Source organism: Oncorhynchus kisutch, linkage group LG30 (genome assembly GCF_002021735.2).
Source record: "Oncorhynchus kisutch isolate 150728-3 linkage group LG30, Okis_V2, whole genome shotgun sequence".
NCBI classification, from domain to species: domain Eukaryota; kingdom Metazoa; phylum Chordata; class Actinopteri; order Salmoniformes; family Salmonidae; genus Oncorhynchus; species Oncorhynchus kisutch.
Window position 1 is genome coordinate 9,986,015 of NC_034203.2, and position 14,354 is coordinate 10,000,368.

At 42.6% G+C, this 14,354-nt stretch overlaps 1 protein-coding gene across 2 annotated transcripts in view; it reads left to right on the top strand.

Moving 5' to 3' along the window:
* The window catches only part of LOC109874675 (serine/threonine-protein kinase N2), a 45,716-nt gene that overhangs the window by 13,550 nt on the left and 17,812 nt on the right, over positions 1-14,354 (top strand). For both annotated transcript variants that reach the window (XM_020466702.2, XM_020466701.2), the window contains exon 3: positions 11,479-11,633. In XM_020466702.2, the coding sequence (XP_020322291.1) occupies positions 11,479-11,633 (155 nt within the window). The remainder of the gene's footprint in view (positions 1-11,478; positions 11,634-14,354) is intronic.

The following is a 14,354-nucleotide window of genomic DNA, read 5'->3' on the forward strand; positions in this document are numbered from 1 at the left end:
TCGCTCTCTCTCTCCACGAGGCTTTCCACACAGACCAAGCCCCGCGCCAATCAATCAAGGAGCTCAGTTAGTGTTGCTCGACCAGGAGACCGCTTGATCAGTCTGCATGGTCAATGCAGTACATGCAGCATGATGGAAATGATGCAGACAATTACATTGATGGAAACTACAATCTATCTGCAACATTACATCTGATCTACCCCCTATAAAATAAAAAACATTGAATAAAAAAGGTAAATCGTTTTTAGCCGTTAATGCTAATCGCTTGTTAGTGGGCTAGCACTCTAATATATGTCAGAGAATCACAGCTAGTTAATTAAGCCTGATTCTAGTGATGGTGGAGGCCTAAATCGGCATGTTTTCTGTGCAACATTATATTCAAAATCAAAGAGGAATAGAGGAAGCATGAATATGGTAGCTACATGAAGTAGCTAAGACAACATTGAATGTAGCCAAAGGTTAAAAGGTCCCCTAGGAAACGGTGACCAACACTTTGGTTCTTAATAACACCTCCCTGGCTTTTTCATTTGTTGTCATGTCAAACAACACTGTATTCAAAGTGACCATTATTATATTCTAACTATAGAATTATAATAATCATTATATTTCCATGATCCTTAAAGTTCACCCAATTGTTTTGCTCTAAATCGCAAGTCAAATTGCAATTGCAATATTTGGTTAAAAATAAGGCCTCAATTTGAAGTTTGATTGAAAAGTATAAAACAATCAGAATGCCCCGTTCGAAAACACTTAGAATGTACTGAATGTGTTACCACCCTAGGCTCATGCACTACTTCTAAAGCAAATTTAGCAAAACATAACACCAGCATAACGTCAAATCAAAAAAATATAGTGATATGATATTTTGGCAGTATCGCCCAGCCCTACTTCAGTTGTGGTATTTCTTGGTACAAGGACACTCAATACGTGATATACTCATTTGACCGCACCAACACAAGTCCACACACTGCAAGACAAATGCACAGAATGCACAAAAAGGACCTACACACAATGAATGCACTCTATTGTGGTGAGTCATCTTCTAGGAGCTGACACTGATACATCCCAAATTCCTTATTGTGTTATTGCCTCCATTAGTTACTTTCGAGGCTGTTGGAACCTGCTGCTGTGAATTTGTGCGCGACAATGTGTGTTTTTTACCGTGTTACTGGAACTGGGGAAATGCATTATTGTGTTGTTACAGTGGATGGGCAGGGAATAGTTTCTCAAATTGATAATGGGTAAGGAGAGAAGGAATGGGTTTCTCTGCTGCTATTGCATATTCTACTAGACATTCAAAATGGGGGGGGGGGTTCTCTATGTAATATTAGTCTTAAGTGGGAACAAATTTAGCCTGACTCATTGAACCCTTATCTGATGAGAAAGGGCTTTTGTTAGCTGACTCATGGCCAGTGGAATGTCACAAGGCGTCTTGGAACTAGGAACTGACCTCAGGTCATCTCCTCAGCAGCCAAGTTCTGGTTAACGTCTGCTCTTGATAACTGATGTCAGATCAGCTCCCCCTTCACTCCCAACATAACCAGCAGAATTATAAAACCAAAGTATGTGGACACCTGCTCGTTGTTACATCTCCATTCAAAATCATGGTCATTAATATGGAGTTGGTCCCCCCTTCTATAACAGCCTCCACTCTTCTGGGAATGCTTTCCGCTAGATGTTGGTACATTGCTGCAGGGACCTGCTTCCATTCAGCCACAAGGGCATTATTGAGGCCACGCACTGATATTGGGCGATTAGGCCTGGCTCGCAGTTGGCGTTCCAATTCATCCCTACGGTGTTCGATGGGGTTGAGGTCAGGGCTCTGTGCAGACCAGTCAAGTTCTTCCACACCGATCTCGACAAACCATTTCTGTATGGACCTCGCTTTGTGCACGGGGGCATTGTCATGTTGAAACAGGAAAGGACCTTCTACAAAGTTGGAAGCACAGAATCGTCTAGAATGTTATTTTATGCTGTAGCGTTAAGGTTTCCCTTCACTAGAACTAAGGGGCCTACCCCGAACCATGAAAAACATTATTCCTCCTCCACCAAACTTTACATTTGCACTATGCATTGGGGCAGGTAGTGCTCCCCTGCCATCCGCCAAAGCCAGATTTGTCCATCAGACTGCCAGATAGTGAAGCGTGATTCATCACTCAAGAGAACGTGTTTCCACTGCTCCAGAGTCCAATGGAGGCGAGCTTTACACCACTCCAGCCGACGCTTGGCATTGCACATGGTGATCTTAGGCTTGTGTGCGGCTGCTCGGCCATGGAAACGCATTTCATGAAGCTCCCGACGAACAGTTCTTGTGCTGACTTTGCTTCCAGAGGCAGTTTGGAACTCGATAGTGAGTGTTGTAACCGAGGACAGATCATTTTTACGCAATACGCGTTTCAGCACTCTGCGGTCCCATTCTGTGAGCTTGTGTGGCCTACCACTTCGTGGTTGAGCCATTGTTGCTCCTTAACGTTCCCACTTCACAATACCAGCACTTACAGTTGACCGTGGCAACTCTAGCAGGGCAGAAATTTGACGAACTGATTTGTTGGAAAGGCACCAATGACGGTGCCACGTTGAAAGTCACTGAGCTCTTCAGTAAGGCCATTCTACTGACAATCTTTGTCTATGGAGACTGCATGGCTGTGTGCTCAATTTTATACACCTGTCAGCAACAGGTGTGGCTGAAATAGCCGAATCCACTAATTTGAAGGGGTGTCCACATACTTTTGTGTATATATAGTGTATGTCGAGGGCTCCCCTATCTGTGGCTGACCTGGGATCAGGCATTTGTCTTGGGGAGTGTTCCCCTGTCAGCGCTCCAGGAGTGACATCACCCTGCTTGCTATTCAGTGACTCAGCACTTGTCGGCCAGCCCAGCGTGGGCTGTGGAGAGGAGGAGGCCGCTGACTGGTCCTGACCCTCGACCAAACCCCTCTCCTCTGGAGGGAAGCCCTGGTTCACAGGCGCACGCGTGGATACACACTCAGATGCACACGAGATGCGCGCACACACAGATTATCAAATGTCAGTCTGGACTGCTTTAGTGACTGCAATACACACACTGATGATCAAATGTCAGTTGGGACTGCAATGGTGACTGCAATACATTCTATACACACACAAACACACACACACACACACACACAACATGGCTGAGTATCCACCATCTATATTTGCATCTGCTGACATTCCGTCTATCTGATGTTGAACACAGTTCAGTCATATTGTCTGAGGAACCTTGCGGACCCATAATCATTCTCATTAGCATCAGACTTTATGACTGGTGTTGCCTAGAGCAACCTGACGTACTCTTCTTTCATCTCCCCTATTTAAAGCAACCACAGAGATTCACTGCCAGCTTAATGGATGATTTAATGAATCATTAGGCTGTGTTTGAATGAATCTGTGACACCTGAGGTGTTTTTAAGATTCTGCAGAGACCCCAATGTTTAACAGGATGCACTTCTCATTAAGGTGTTGTGTGATAATTGAATGCTAACTGGTTAGTGCTGTTGATTGGGTATAGGCCTAGAGCTTGTCAGCTGTGGTGCCATTTCAATGTAGCGTTGAAGGGGGGATGTGATGCTATGGGGTCAAGTCAATTCCACTTTCTAAGCTTTTGTTTGGACCTGTTATTGCTCATTTTTAATTTTACCAGAAATATGAAATTTAGCCCTCAAACTGTCACGAGCCAACAGTAATAGCCAGGAAAAGCCAGTCAGGCAGGTTTTTTCCCACGTGTGTGATGAAGCGAGTGTTCCCTCGGCTCTCTTCGGGGTATAGAGGAGGTGTTCCGCTCAGCAGCCATTCGAGCCCAGGCACGAAAAATCAGTGAGCTCATGCCTCAGCACCGCAGCTTGACTGAAATTATACACTTTTGTTTTTGTGAGTGAGTGTGTTGCACACACAGCTGGAGACCCAACAGCTCCTTGGGCAGAAGGAGAGTATGGAGCTCCTGGGTGGTGTTAATTTGGGTTCACCATAGCAAAACACTGACAAAAAACACGGAGGGACTACCTGAAGTCGTCCAGCACGAAAACGCTTCATTTTCCGTAGCAATTTTCTTCTGTTTTGTGCCTGATGAACAAGACCCCGACTTTAACTGCTCTCACAACTGTGGCGAAACACCATGAGCGACATCTGGGGCATTGAGCAAAAAGGGCCTCTCAGTCATATCATAAACAGGCATGTCGTATTTGCATTTACAGTACCGTCACATGTAGTTTTCAGCAAGTTCATGCTTGTTTTACTCCGGAGACTGCCACGGCGGGTTCCCCTAACTTCTGTACAGTTCGAAACAAATCCCAATGCTTTAAGGCATTTTGTCACTTCCTCATATTAGGGGTGGGCAACTCCAGTCGTTGGGGGCCGAAGTGGTGTCACTTTTTTCCCCCATCCTTAGAAAACGCAGCTGATTAAACTAATTGATTTCATTTTTAGTTGATTATTGGAGTCCTGTTTGTTAGCTGGGGCAAAAGTAAAACCAATTAGGCCCATCACCTGAAAGTGTAAAAACAAGAATTCATCTCCAATAGTTTTCATACCGACAGGCCTTCTGTTTTTACACAAATTGAAATCCCTAGCTTGAAAGCGACTGTTTTTCCTGGAAACTGTGCAGTGCAATTTTCAATGAGCTTCACCCCCTCACCATTTTAGTGACAGCTAGCAAGATTCACACACAGCAGAGCAAACTGTATAAATGATGGGTTAAGAAAAAAACACATTGCACCAGAAAAGCGTGAAGCTGCAGCTGCGCGTTTAGAATGGTTTGAACTTCTCAACACGAGGTGGAGACAAACTCACCTCACTGGAATGGCTGATTAGCTATCTTCTAAATCGAATTTAAGTAGGACCATCCTGTTACTCTGCTCAAACCATCGTATTACGCTACTCTCATCAACCCATTAGGCTAGACAGCCGTATCGATGGTTCCCTATCTTCAAAGAAGCATCTTCAAGAGCGAATGGAAGGAAAATCAACTCTGTTCAGGATTACAAGACAAGTCACCGTATACCGGACAACTACGAAGAAGGACAACAGTAGAAGAGTTGTTAGAACTATTTCAGACAATCAGATCCTTACAAGCGTGCCTCAAAAGGCCCAGCCCCCTTTCCAAGGCTGCGTCGGTCACCGAGAGATCCCTGGCGAACAAAAGCATTTCACATAAATACATTCATGATATCTTGCTCAAAGCGGGCGGTGGTTCGTGTGCAAAGTATATGGTTATTGTAGGTGAAAGTAGTTTCTGAATGTGGCAATGTTAAGTGTCTCGTGTCCCTCTCTCTCCCTCTCCATCTCTACTTTAACAAGCATCCATGCTGTTGTCATTCCGCTAGGGACCTGTTTTCAGCATATTACGTCTCCAGTCAATAACCGGTGCAGCGTGTATGTTTATCCTGTGTACCCATTTTAATTAGCTAGTAAATAAATAATTCAACTAATTTGTGTAGTATTTGTGTAGTAATCATAAGTAAGGCTCAGGTTTTTGCAGATGCAAGGTTACGACTGTTCTGAATGATGATATGATATGAGGTTGTGATTAATAAGTTGACAGTTTATAGATGTGATAGGTAAAGACCTTTTTTTTAGAGTGTAATTCGGGAGATGGTAACTCTTTAAAGAACCGCTCTTGTGGTGCCCCAGATCCTAATGAGTTAATTGTTACATGATTCATTTAATAGGGTAACAACTAAGTCAACAACTAGTTAATTAGAAAAATAACAGACTTCAGATTAATGTTAAAGTCAAGTCACGCCATTTTCGTGGTCTCGTGACCACTACTTTCAGAATTACTGGCTAAAAGTAGTGATCACCGATATGACATTTTTGGCTGCTACCAATATCCAATATTTTCCTTGTCAAAAACTTTTAGTAGCCATTTAAGCATTCTAGTACAGTTAAATAGTTAACACAGACGCAGCGGTCTAAGGAACTGCATCTCAGTGCAAGAGGCGTCACTGCCATCCCTGGTTCGAATCCAGGCTGCATCACATCCGGCCGTGATTGGGAGTCCCATAGGGCACTGCACAATTGGCCCAGCGTCATCCGGGTTTGGCCGGGGTAGGCCATCATTGTAAATTAGAATTTGTTCTTAACAAACTTGCCTAGTTAAATAAAGGTTACACACACATACACCACTCTGACCAAAAACGTATTTTGTTGGCATTTAATTATATCCCCATTACCAGTAAAACATAATCAAAACCTATTTCTTTCAGTTATTTGCTGTGCTGTTTTGTTGTTCATTTGTTCAGTTGTTTCATTCTCAACCATGGTTTCTATGAAACCCCGTTTGGGTCTTTGCCACTATTTGACATGTCAAATAAGCTTCTTGACCAATCAGGACCTGAATATGACTGCACATTACATAATACATTAATGCGTTAATACATTTTTTACATAGTTATTACACATTGATTACACTATCACTTGTATTTCATATGTCACAACAATTCATCGATATGTATGCTATGATGCTGGTAAGTTGTCTCGCGCACCTACAGTGCTGGTCATAAAAAAAAGCTAGATAGCTCATGGATGCAATCAATGTTCTTCCCCAAAAACATAGCAAAACGACATAGTCCATTTCAGTAGCTATCGTTAGCTAGCTAACTATATAGCTCGGTGTCATCATCTAAAATAACCCTAATTTATTAGACAGTTCTTATTTTATTAATGGTGGTCGGACCATCTATATGAAGCTAGCCACAATAAGGATTAGCCACATAAGTGGACTTTGCGGTTAGCCTTCAAAATAAAAGTATGTAATTGGCAGTGATGCAAATTAATACAAATAGTAGAATTATGCCATAATTGAATAGATCATACTAAATGAGGTTGGAATGTTGTTATATAAAATCGACAAAATATAATAATTTGACAAATCTGTTGAATTCACACTGGATGTATTATACTTTAGAATTGCATTGGGGGCATACTTATTTCACTGTACAGCCTTACCTATGGATTGTGTATCAATGACATGGGGTATCAGTCTACTCCGTGACACCCAGAGAACATTTGCATCATAGCTCTTATTGTGGGACTCTGAAACAACTGGGAATTGAGCCACATTTATTGTCAACCTATGTGTATTGAACACTATTCCCGAGGGAAAACAATACTGCGTGGATGTCTTGGAGTCTGATAACTCTGAGGAGTACGGAGTACGGAAAAATATATTGGGTATTGAGTAGACTGTTATCCCATTTCATTGATCCCCAATCCTTAGATAAAGCTGTACAGTGCAATATGAATGTCAATACCAACAATTGGCTAACTGGGGAGGTGATTTTACAGAGTCACAGTCCTGCGATAAGAGCTACAACGCTAATATTTGCGTAAACTCTTCAGCTGTGTTCTGTGGGTGTCACCGAGTAGACTGATGCCCCATTTAATTTCTTCACATTCCAACCTTGTTTAACATTATCTAGTCTAAATATGGTATGATTCCAACAATTGTAACCTTCTGCATCACTTTCAAAGAGGTACTTTTATCAAATTCCACTATTGTGCCTAATCCTTATTGTGGCTAACTTCACAACACATAACCCGGTGCGGTCGAGCCTCACTAGTCAGATGAAGTTAGCTGGCTACTTATAACTTTAGCTTTGGGCAACAGGGTTAAGTAGTTGACTAGCTATTTATTTTCATGAACTGAAGCTCAAATTTCAATAGGCGAACAACAAGTGGCTACCTAGCTAATACTTACTCACAAGGATTCCTAAATCATTGCTAAGAATAGTGAAAATTACTGCAGTTTCTACTGGTTATTGTTTTCAGGCTGGTTGTATTGGTGCTAGCTAGGTACCAAGCTAAAGCTAGCTAGCTAGCTACCCCAGGAGTTGCTGTCAAACAAATAATGCTTTATTACCAACGTGGTATTGTAAACACATCGTTCGTGGCCGGTGTTTGCTTGTTTGCAGACTTTTTTCTACAGCTTTGACAGTGCTACTGATAGTAGTGGTGGCACGTCGCTTGCAAGTGCAAATTCAGAACACACAACATTCTAATAGAACTGTGTTATTTGACATGTAAAATTAAAAGCTTATTTAACATGTCAAATAGTGTTATATGACATGTATCTTTTTTGACACGCAAAGACCCAAACGGCGTTCGGTGACGCTAATAGCAGTGACGCTATTACTGTGTAACTCTGGTAGGGCAACATCTGAACGATAGCGCACTTGGTAACGTTAGTGTGTACCGGTGCTCGACCAGTCGCGAATGCCAACATCACTCACGACAGAGAACAGTTGATTGTCAAGGGCAATGAATTCCATTATCTGAAAGTTTTTTTACTCTTTCAAATGACTGCTCAACTTGTTGACTGCTCAATCCACACAGCAGACATTGTGGGCTAGGTTAGGAATGCTGTGTTGCACGTGTAGCGCAGAATTTTACGTGGCATCATTACTTCATGTACGTTATATACAGTGGGGCAAAAAAGTATTTAGTCAGCCACCAATTGTGCAAGTTCTCCCACTTAAAAAGATGAGTGAGGCCTGTAATTTTCATCATAGGTACACTTCAACCATGACAGACAAAATGAGAAAAAAAATATCCTGAAAATCACATTGTAGGATTTTTTTATACATTTATTTGCAAATTATGGTGGAAAATAAGTATTTGGTCACCTACAAACAAGCAAGATTTCTGGCTCTCACAGACCTGTAACTTCTTCTTTAAGAGGCTCCTCTGTCCTCCACTCGTTACCTGTATTAATGGCACCTGTTTGAACTTGTTATCAGTATAAAAGACACCTGTCCACAACCTCAAACAGTCACACTCCAAACTCCACTATGGCCAAGATGAAAGGGCTGTCAAAGGACACCAGAAACAAAATTGTAGACCTGCACCAGGCTGGGAAGACTGAATCTGCAATAGGTAAGCAGCTTGGTTTGAAGAAATCAACTGTGGGGGCAATTATTAGGAAATGGAAGACATACAAGACCACTGATAATCTCCCTCGATCTGGGGCTCCACGCAAGATCTCACCCAGTGGGGTCAAAATGATCACAAGAACAGTGAGCAAAAATCCCAGAACCACACGGGGGGACCAAGTGAATGACCTGCATAGAGCTGGGACCAAAGTAACAAAGCCTGTCATCAGTAACACACTACGCCGCCAGGGACTCAAATCCTGCAGTGCCAGATGTGTCCCCCTGCTTAAGCCAGTACATGTCCAATTGGTGGGTCTTTCAGCATGACAATGATCCCAAACACACCGCCCGGGCAACGAAGGAGTGGCTTCGTAAGAAGCATTTCAAGGTCCTGGAGTGGCCTAGCCAGTCTCCAGATCTCAACCCCATAGAAAATCTTTGGAGGGAGTTGAAAGTCTGTGTTGCCCAGCAACAGCCCCAAAACATCACTGCTCTAGAGGAGATCTGCATGGAGGAATGGGCCAAAATACCAGGAACAGTGTGTGAAAACCTTGTGAAGAAAACCTTGTACAGAAAACGTTTGACCTCTGTCATTGCCAACAAAGGGTATATAACAAAGTATTGAGATAAACTTTTGTTATTGACTAAATACTTATTTTCCACCATAATTTGCAAATAAATTCATTAAAAATCCTACAATGTGATTTTCTGGATTTTTTTTCTTATTTTGTCTGTCATATACCTATGATGAAAATTACAGGCCTCTCTCATCGTTTTAAGTGGGAGAACTTTTTGCCCCACTGTACAGTGGGGAGAACAAGTATTTGATACACTGATGATTTTGCAGGTTTTCCTACTTACAAAGCATGTAGAGGTCTGTAATTGTTATCATAGGTACACTTCATCTGTGAGAGACGAAATCTAAAACAAAAATCCAGAAAATCACATTGTATGATTTTTAAGTAATTAATTTGCACATAAGTATTTGATCACCTACCAACCAGTAAGAATTCCTGCTCTCACAGACCTGTTAGTTTTTCTTTAAGAAGCCCTCCTGTTTTCCACTCATTACCTGTATTAACTGCACCTGTTTGAACTCGTTACCTGTATAAAAGACACCTGTCCACACACTCAATCAAACAGACTCCAACCTCTCCACAATGGCCAAGACCAGAGAGCTATGTAAGGACATCAGGGATAAAATTGTAGACCTGCACAAGGCTGGGATGGGCTACAGGACAATGGGCAAGCAGCTTGGTGAGAAGGCAACAACTGTTGGCGCAATTATTAGACAATGGAATAGGTTCAAGATGACGGTCAATCACCCTCGGTCTGGGGCTCCATGCAAGATCTCACCTCGTGGGGCATCACTGATCGTGAGGGACCAGCCCAGAACTACACGGCAGGACCTTGTCAATAACCTGAAGAGAGCTGGGACCACAGTTTCAAAGAAAACCATTAGTAACACACCATGCCGTCATGGATTACCTTATCCTGCAGCGCACGCAAGGTCCCCCTGCTCAAGCCAGCGCATGTCCAGGCCCGTCTGAAGTTTGCCAATGACCATCTGGATGATCCAGAGGAGGAATGGGAGAAGATCATGTGGTCTGATGAGACAAAAGTAGAGATTTTTGGTCTAAACTCCACTCGCTGTGTTTGGAGGAAGAAGAAGGATGAGTACAACCCCAAGAACACCATCCCAACCGTGAAGCATGGAGGTGGAAACATCATTCTTTGGGGATGCTTTTCTGCAAAGGGGACAGGATGACTGCACCGTATTGAGGGGAGGATGGATGGGGCCATGTATCGCGAGATCTTGGCCAACAACCTCCTTCCCTCAGTAAGAGTATTGAAGATGGGTCATGGCTGGGTCTTCCAGCATGACATCAACCCGAAACACACAGCCAGGGTAACTAAGGAGTGGCTCCGTAAGAAGCATCTCAAGGTCCTGGAGTGGCCTAGACAGTCTTCAGACCTGAACCCAATAGAAAATCTTTGGAGGGAGCTGAAAGTCTGTATTGCCCAGTGACAGCCCCGAAACCTGAAGGATCTGGAGAAGGTCTGTATGGAGGAGTGGGCCAAAATCCCTGCTGCAGTGTGTGCAGACCTGGTCAAGAACTACAGGAAACATATGATCTCTGTAATTGCAAACACAGGTTTCTGTACCAAATATTAAGTTCTGCTTTTCTGATGTATCAAATACTTATGTCATGCAATCAAATGCAAATGAATTACTTAAAAATCATACAATGTGATTTTCTGGATTTTTGTTTTAGATTCTCACATTTGAAGTGTACCTATGATAAAAAATGTCAGACCTCTACATGCTTTGTAAGTAGGAAAACCTGCAAAATTGGCAGTGTATCAAAACGTGTTGTCCCCACTGTAGGTATGCACTTTGACATTGGTTTTTCACATCGGCATTAAACGAGACATCGGGCCAATTTTAGCTAATATCGTCTGATTCCGATATGTTCACCGATATGTCGTGCATCCCTTGCTAAATGTATACAAAAGTATCAGAGAATCACTTTTTAAAGTTTTAATAGCCCAGCTTCAAATCTTCCCTTCTGATTTTCTACCTTGTTTTTAGAGTGCCCTTTGACCCCGGACACCCCAGCCAGCGAGATAAGGATGTGCACCAGCAGCAGCCGCCTGGCCGCCCTGAAGAAGCAGAACGACATTGAGCTAAAGGTCAAGCAGGGGGCGGAGAACATGATCCAGATGTACTCCAATGGCTCCTCTAAGGTACGCCCTCTAACCTTTTGACTTTCACAAAGCCATTTTCAGTAGTGAACTCAGGAGACATGTTCATTAGGGCTCTCAACTTTCTTAATTTTTTAAAATGAGTGTCTTATTGGTCAAGTGCAGGTAGTCCCTCCCTGCAGTCTCTTGTTCACTTGACCATTCTTGTAAATAATCAGGTAGGGTTTTTCCAAAGCTTAAGAGACCACAAAAGCCATTATTCAAAAAAATTGAGCTCTGTTGCCACCATTCTAAATATGCAGGAATGCAAACTCGTCACTTTTCAGCAATGTTAGCTATTTTGATCCCAAAATAGGCCATTGTGTAGGTCTGTAAACAAAAAACTTTTGGGTGTGGAGGTCTGACGAAGAGTGTATCCCCCATTGAGCTATAAAAGAGAGGCGCGAACAGATTGTTTCCCTGTGTAATCACTACTTCCTCTCTTGAAATGAATGACTGAGCACAGAATGCATCCTACAAATAGAATATCAGAGTTCAGAGTGTAATGCCAGATACAGTGCCTTTAGAATGTATTCACACCCCTCGACTTTTTCCACATTTTGTTATGTTACAAAGTGGGATTTAATTGTCTTTTTTTTTTGTCAACAATGTACACCAAATACTCTGTCAAAGTGGAAGAAATTATATATTTTTTTGTATTAATGGAAAATATAACACTATCTTTATTTAGATAAGTATTCAACCCCCCTGAGTCAATATATGTTAGAATCACCTTTGGCAGTGACTACAGCTGCGAGTCTTCCTGGGTAAGACTCTCAGAACTTTGCACACCTGGATTGTACAATATTTGCCCAATTATCCTCAAATTGTCCATTTCTGTCTAGTTGATTGTTGATCATTGCTAGACATTCTTTTTCAAATCTTGCCATAGATTTTCAAGCCAATTTAAGTCAAAACTGTAACTAGGCCACCCAGGAATGTGTTTTAGGTTATTCTCTTGCTGAAAGGTGAATTCGTTTCCCAGTGTCTGTTGGAATGCAGACTGCCCGTGCTTAGCTCTATATGGTTTCTTTTTAACCTAAAAATAAAAACATAACATGATGCAGCCACCAACATTCTTAAAAATATAAAGAGTGGTGACGTGTTGTGTCTGCCCCAAACATAACGCTTTGTATACTCTCTCTCTCTCACATATATTTATTTATGTAGCCAACCCTGCTGAGGTAGACTACCTAGTTAGTTACCACCAACCCTGCACAAACCCGTGGCTAACTCTGCTGCTCTACTTTGACTTTCTGGTTGTTCTGCCCTCTCTACCTCATTCACTGCTGCCCAAACCTTCTTTTTTCCCCCACTGTTTCGGGAGTAGTTCAGAATATCCAGACTCTGACTGAGTGACAAGCGTTTTGCTGAGTGATGACAGTGACAACTAACCGGTGCTGTAGGGGTGGGAAAAGGGGTCAAGGGACGTGAGCGGTCCACTGCGTTGGGATATCTCCACCAGTCACAACAGGCACTACATCACTCCAGGGGCTTCTTGCAGTGCCTACTGCCTAGTATATAGATTTTATTTATTTTTTATCATTAAAATGTAAGTATATATTTTTATACTGCAAAGCGCAAGTGGTGTGTGGTTATGGAAACTCATATTAGACCTGGAAGCCCAGGTCTAATGATGCCACTGGGCCCGCGGGCCACCCCCTTTTGTAGGCCCGCCGATCAATTTCCCCCCAAAACATTGTATAAAAAAAAAAGTACTCAGTCCGAGTCTCAACTTACAGTTGAGAGATTTAGAATAGTACAATACACAATGCATCAGCAGTTTCTCTGGTTATGCCCATGTCAGCTAAAACATTTTTGATTGCTAAGTTAGTCTAGCCAGCTATCTAACCTATGTCAGAATTACAGGAAAGAAGTTATACAATTGCAAAATCCTCTCTCCGCCACATGGAAAAATTTGTAGAATTGCAGCCAACTTGCTTTAAAACAGCAACATTTTCTCTATGTCCATGGCAAAATGTGTAGAATTGCAGGAAATTAACTTTAAACACTTTACTTTCAATTAGAGCCCTCAAAAGGCTAGGGCCAGCTCTGACTGCATGTGTGGGTATGGTTGAGGGTACGCAGACCCGCGAGCCACTGCGGCCCCTCATGATGATTTGAGATGTTTTTGTTGTGGCCCTCACCCCCATCAAAGTTCCCCATCCCTAAAGTTTAGAATTTTGGCGACCCCAGTGCTAAAATCAGCCATAGCTGACCCTGTGTGAGCTAACCGCTGTATAATAAGGTGTGGAATGTTGGCGACCCCCGGTCAGTGGTCCCCTGCCAGTGCGCTTGTAGGGATTGGCACCATCCTGTGGGAAATAGCAGTGCCTGATGTCAGCCAGGAAATGCCTGTCAGACGGAAGCCTTTCCTGCCCGCTACACCGGCATAGCATGCGCCGCCGCCAGAGGAATTCTGGGTTGAGTTGACTAGTTTACTCCACGGACCAGTGTGTGCATGCTTCGAAGGTCACTGATAACACAATGACATTCTACTATAATCTGTAGTGAATAACTTTTTCCATCCGCACGGTGAAAAATGTTGCTCCAATTAAAGTCGTGATTTGAAGAGAAATGGGCTACTTTTGTAGATGTGGAATTTAGGTCAAGTGTGTTGTTATTTTATTCATGTTTTCCCATAAAGCTGTTAGTTACCCTATATGCTAGATGTGGACAGTTAGCCAGTATGCTAGATGTGGACAGTTAGCCTGTATGCTAGAT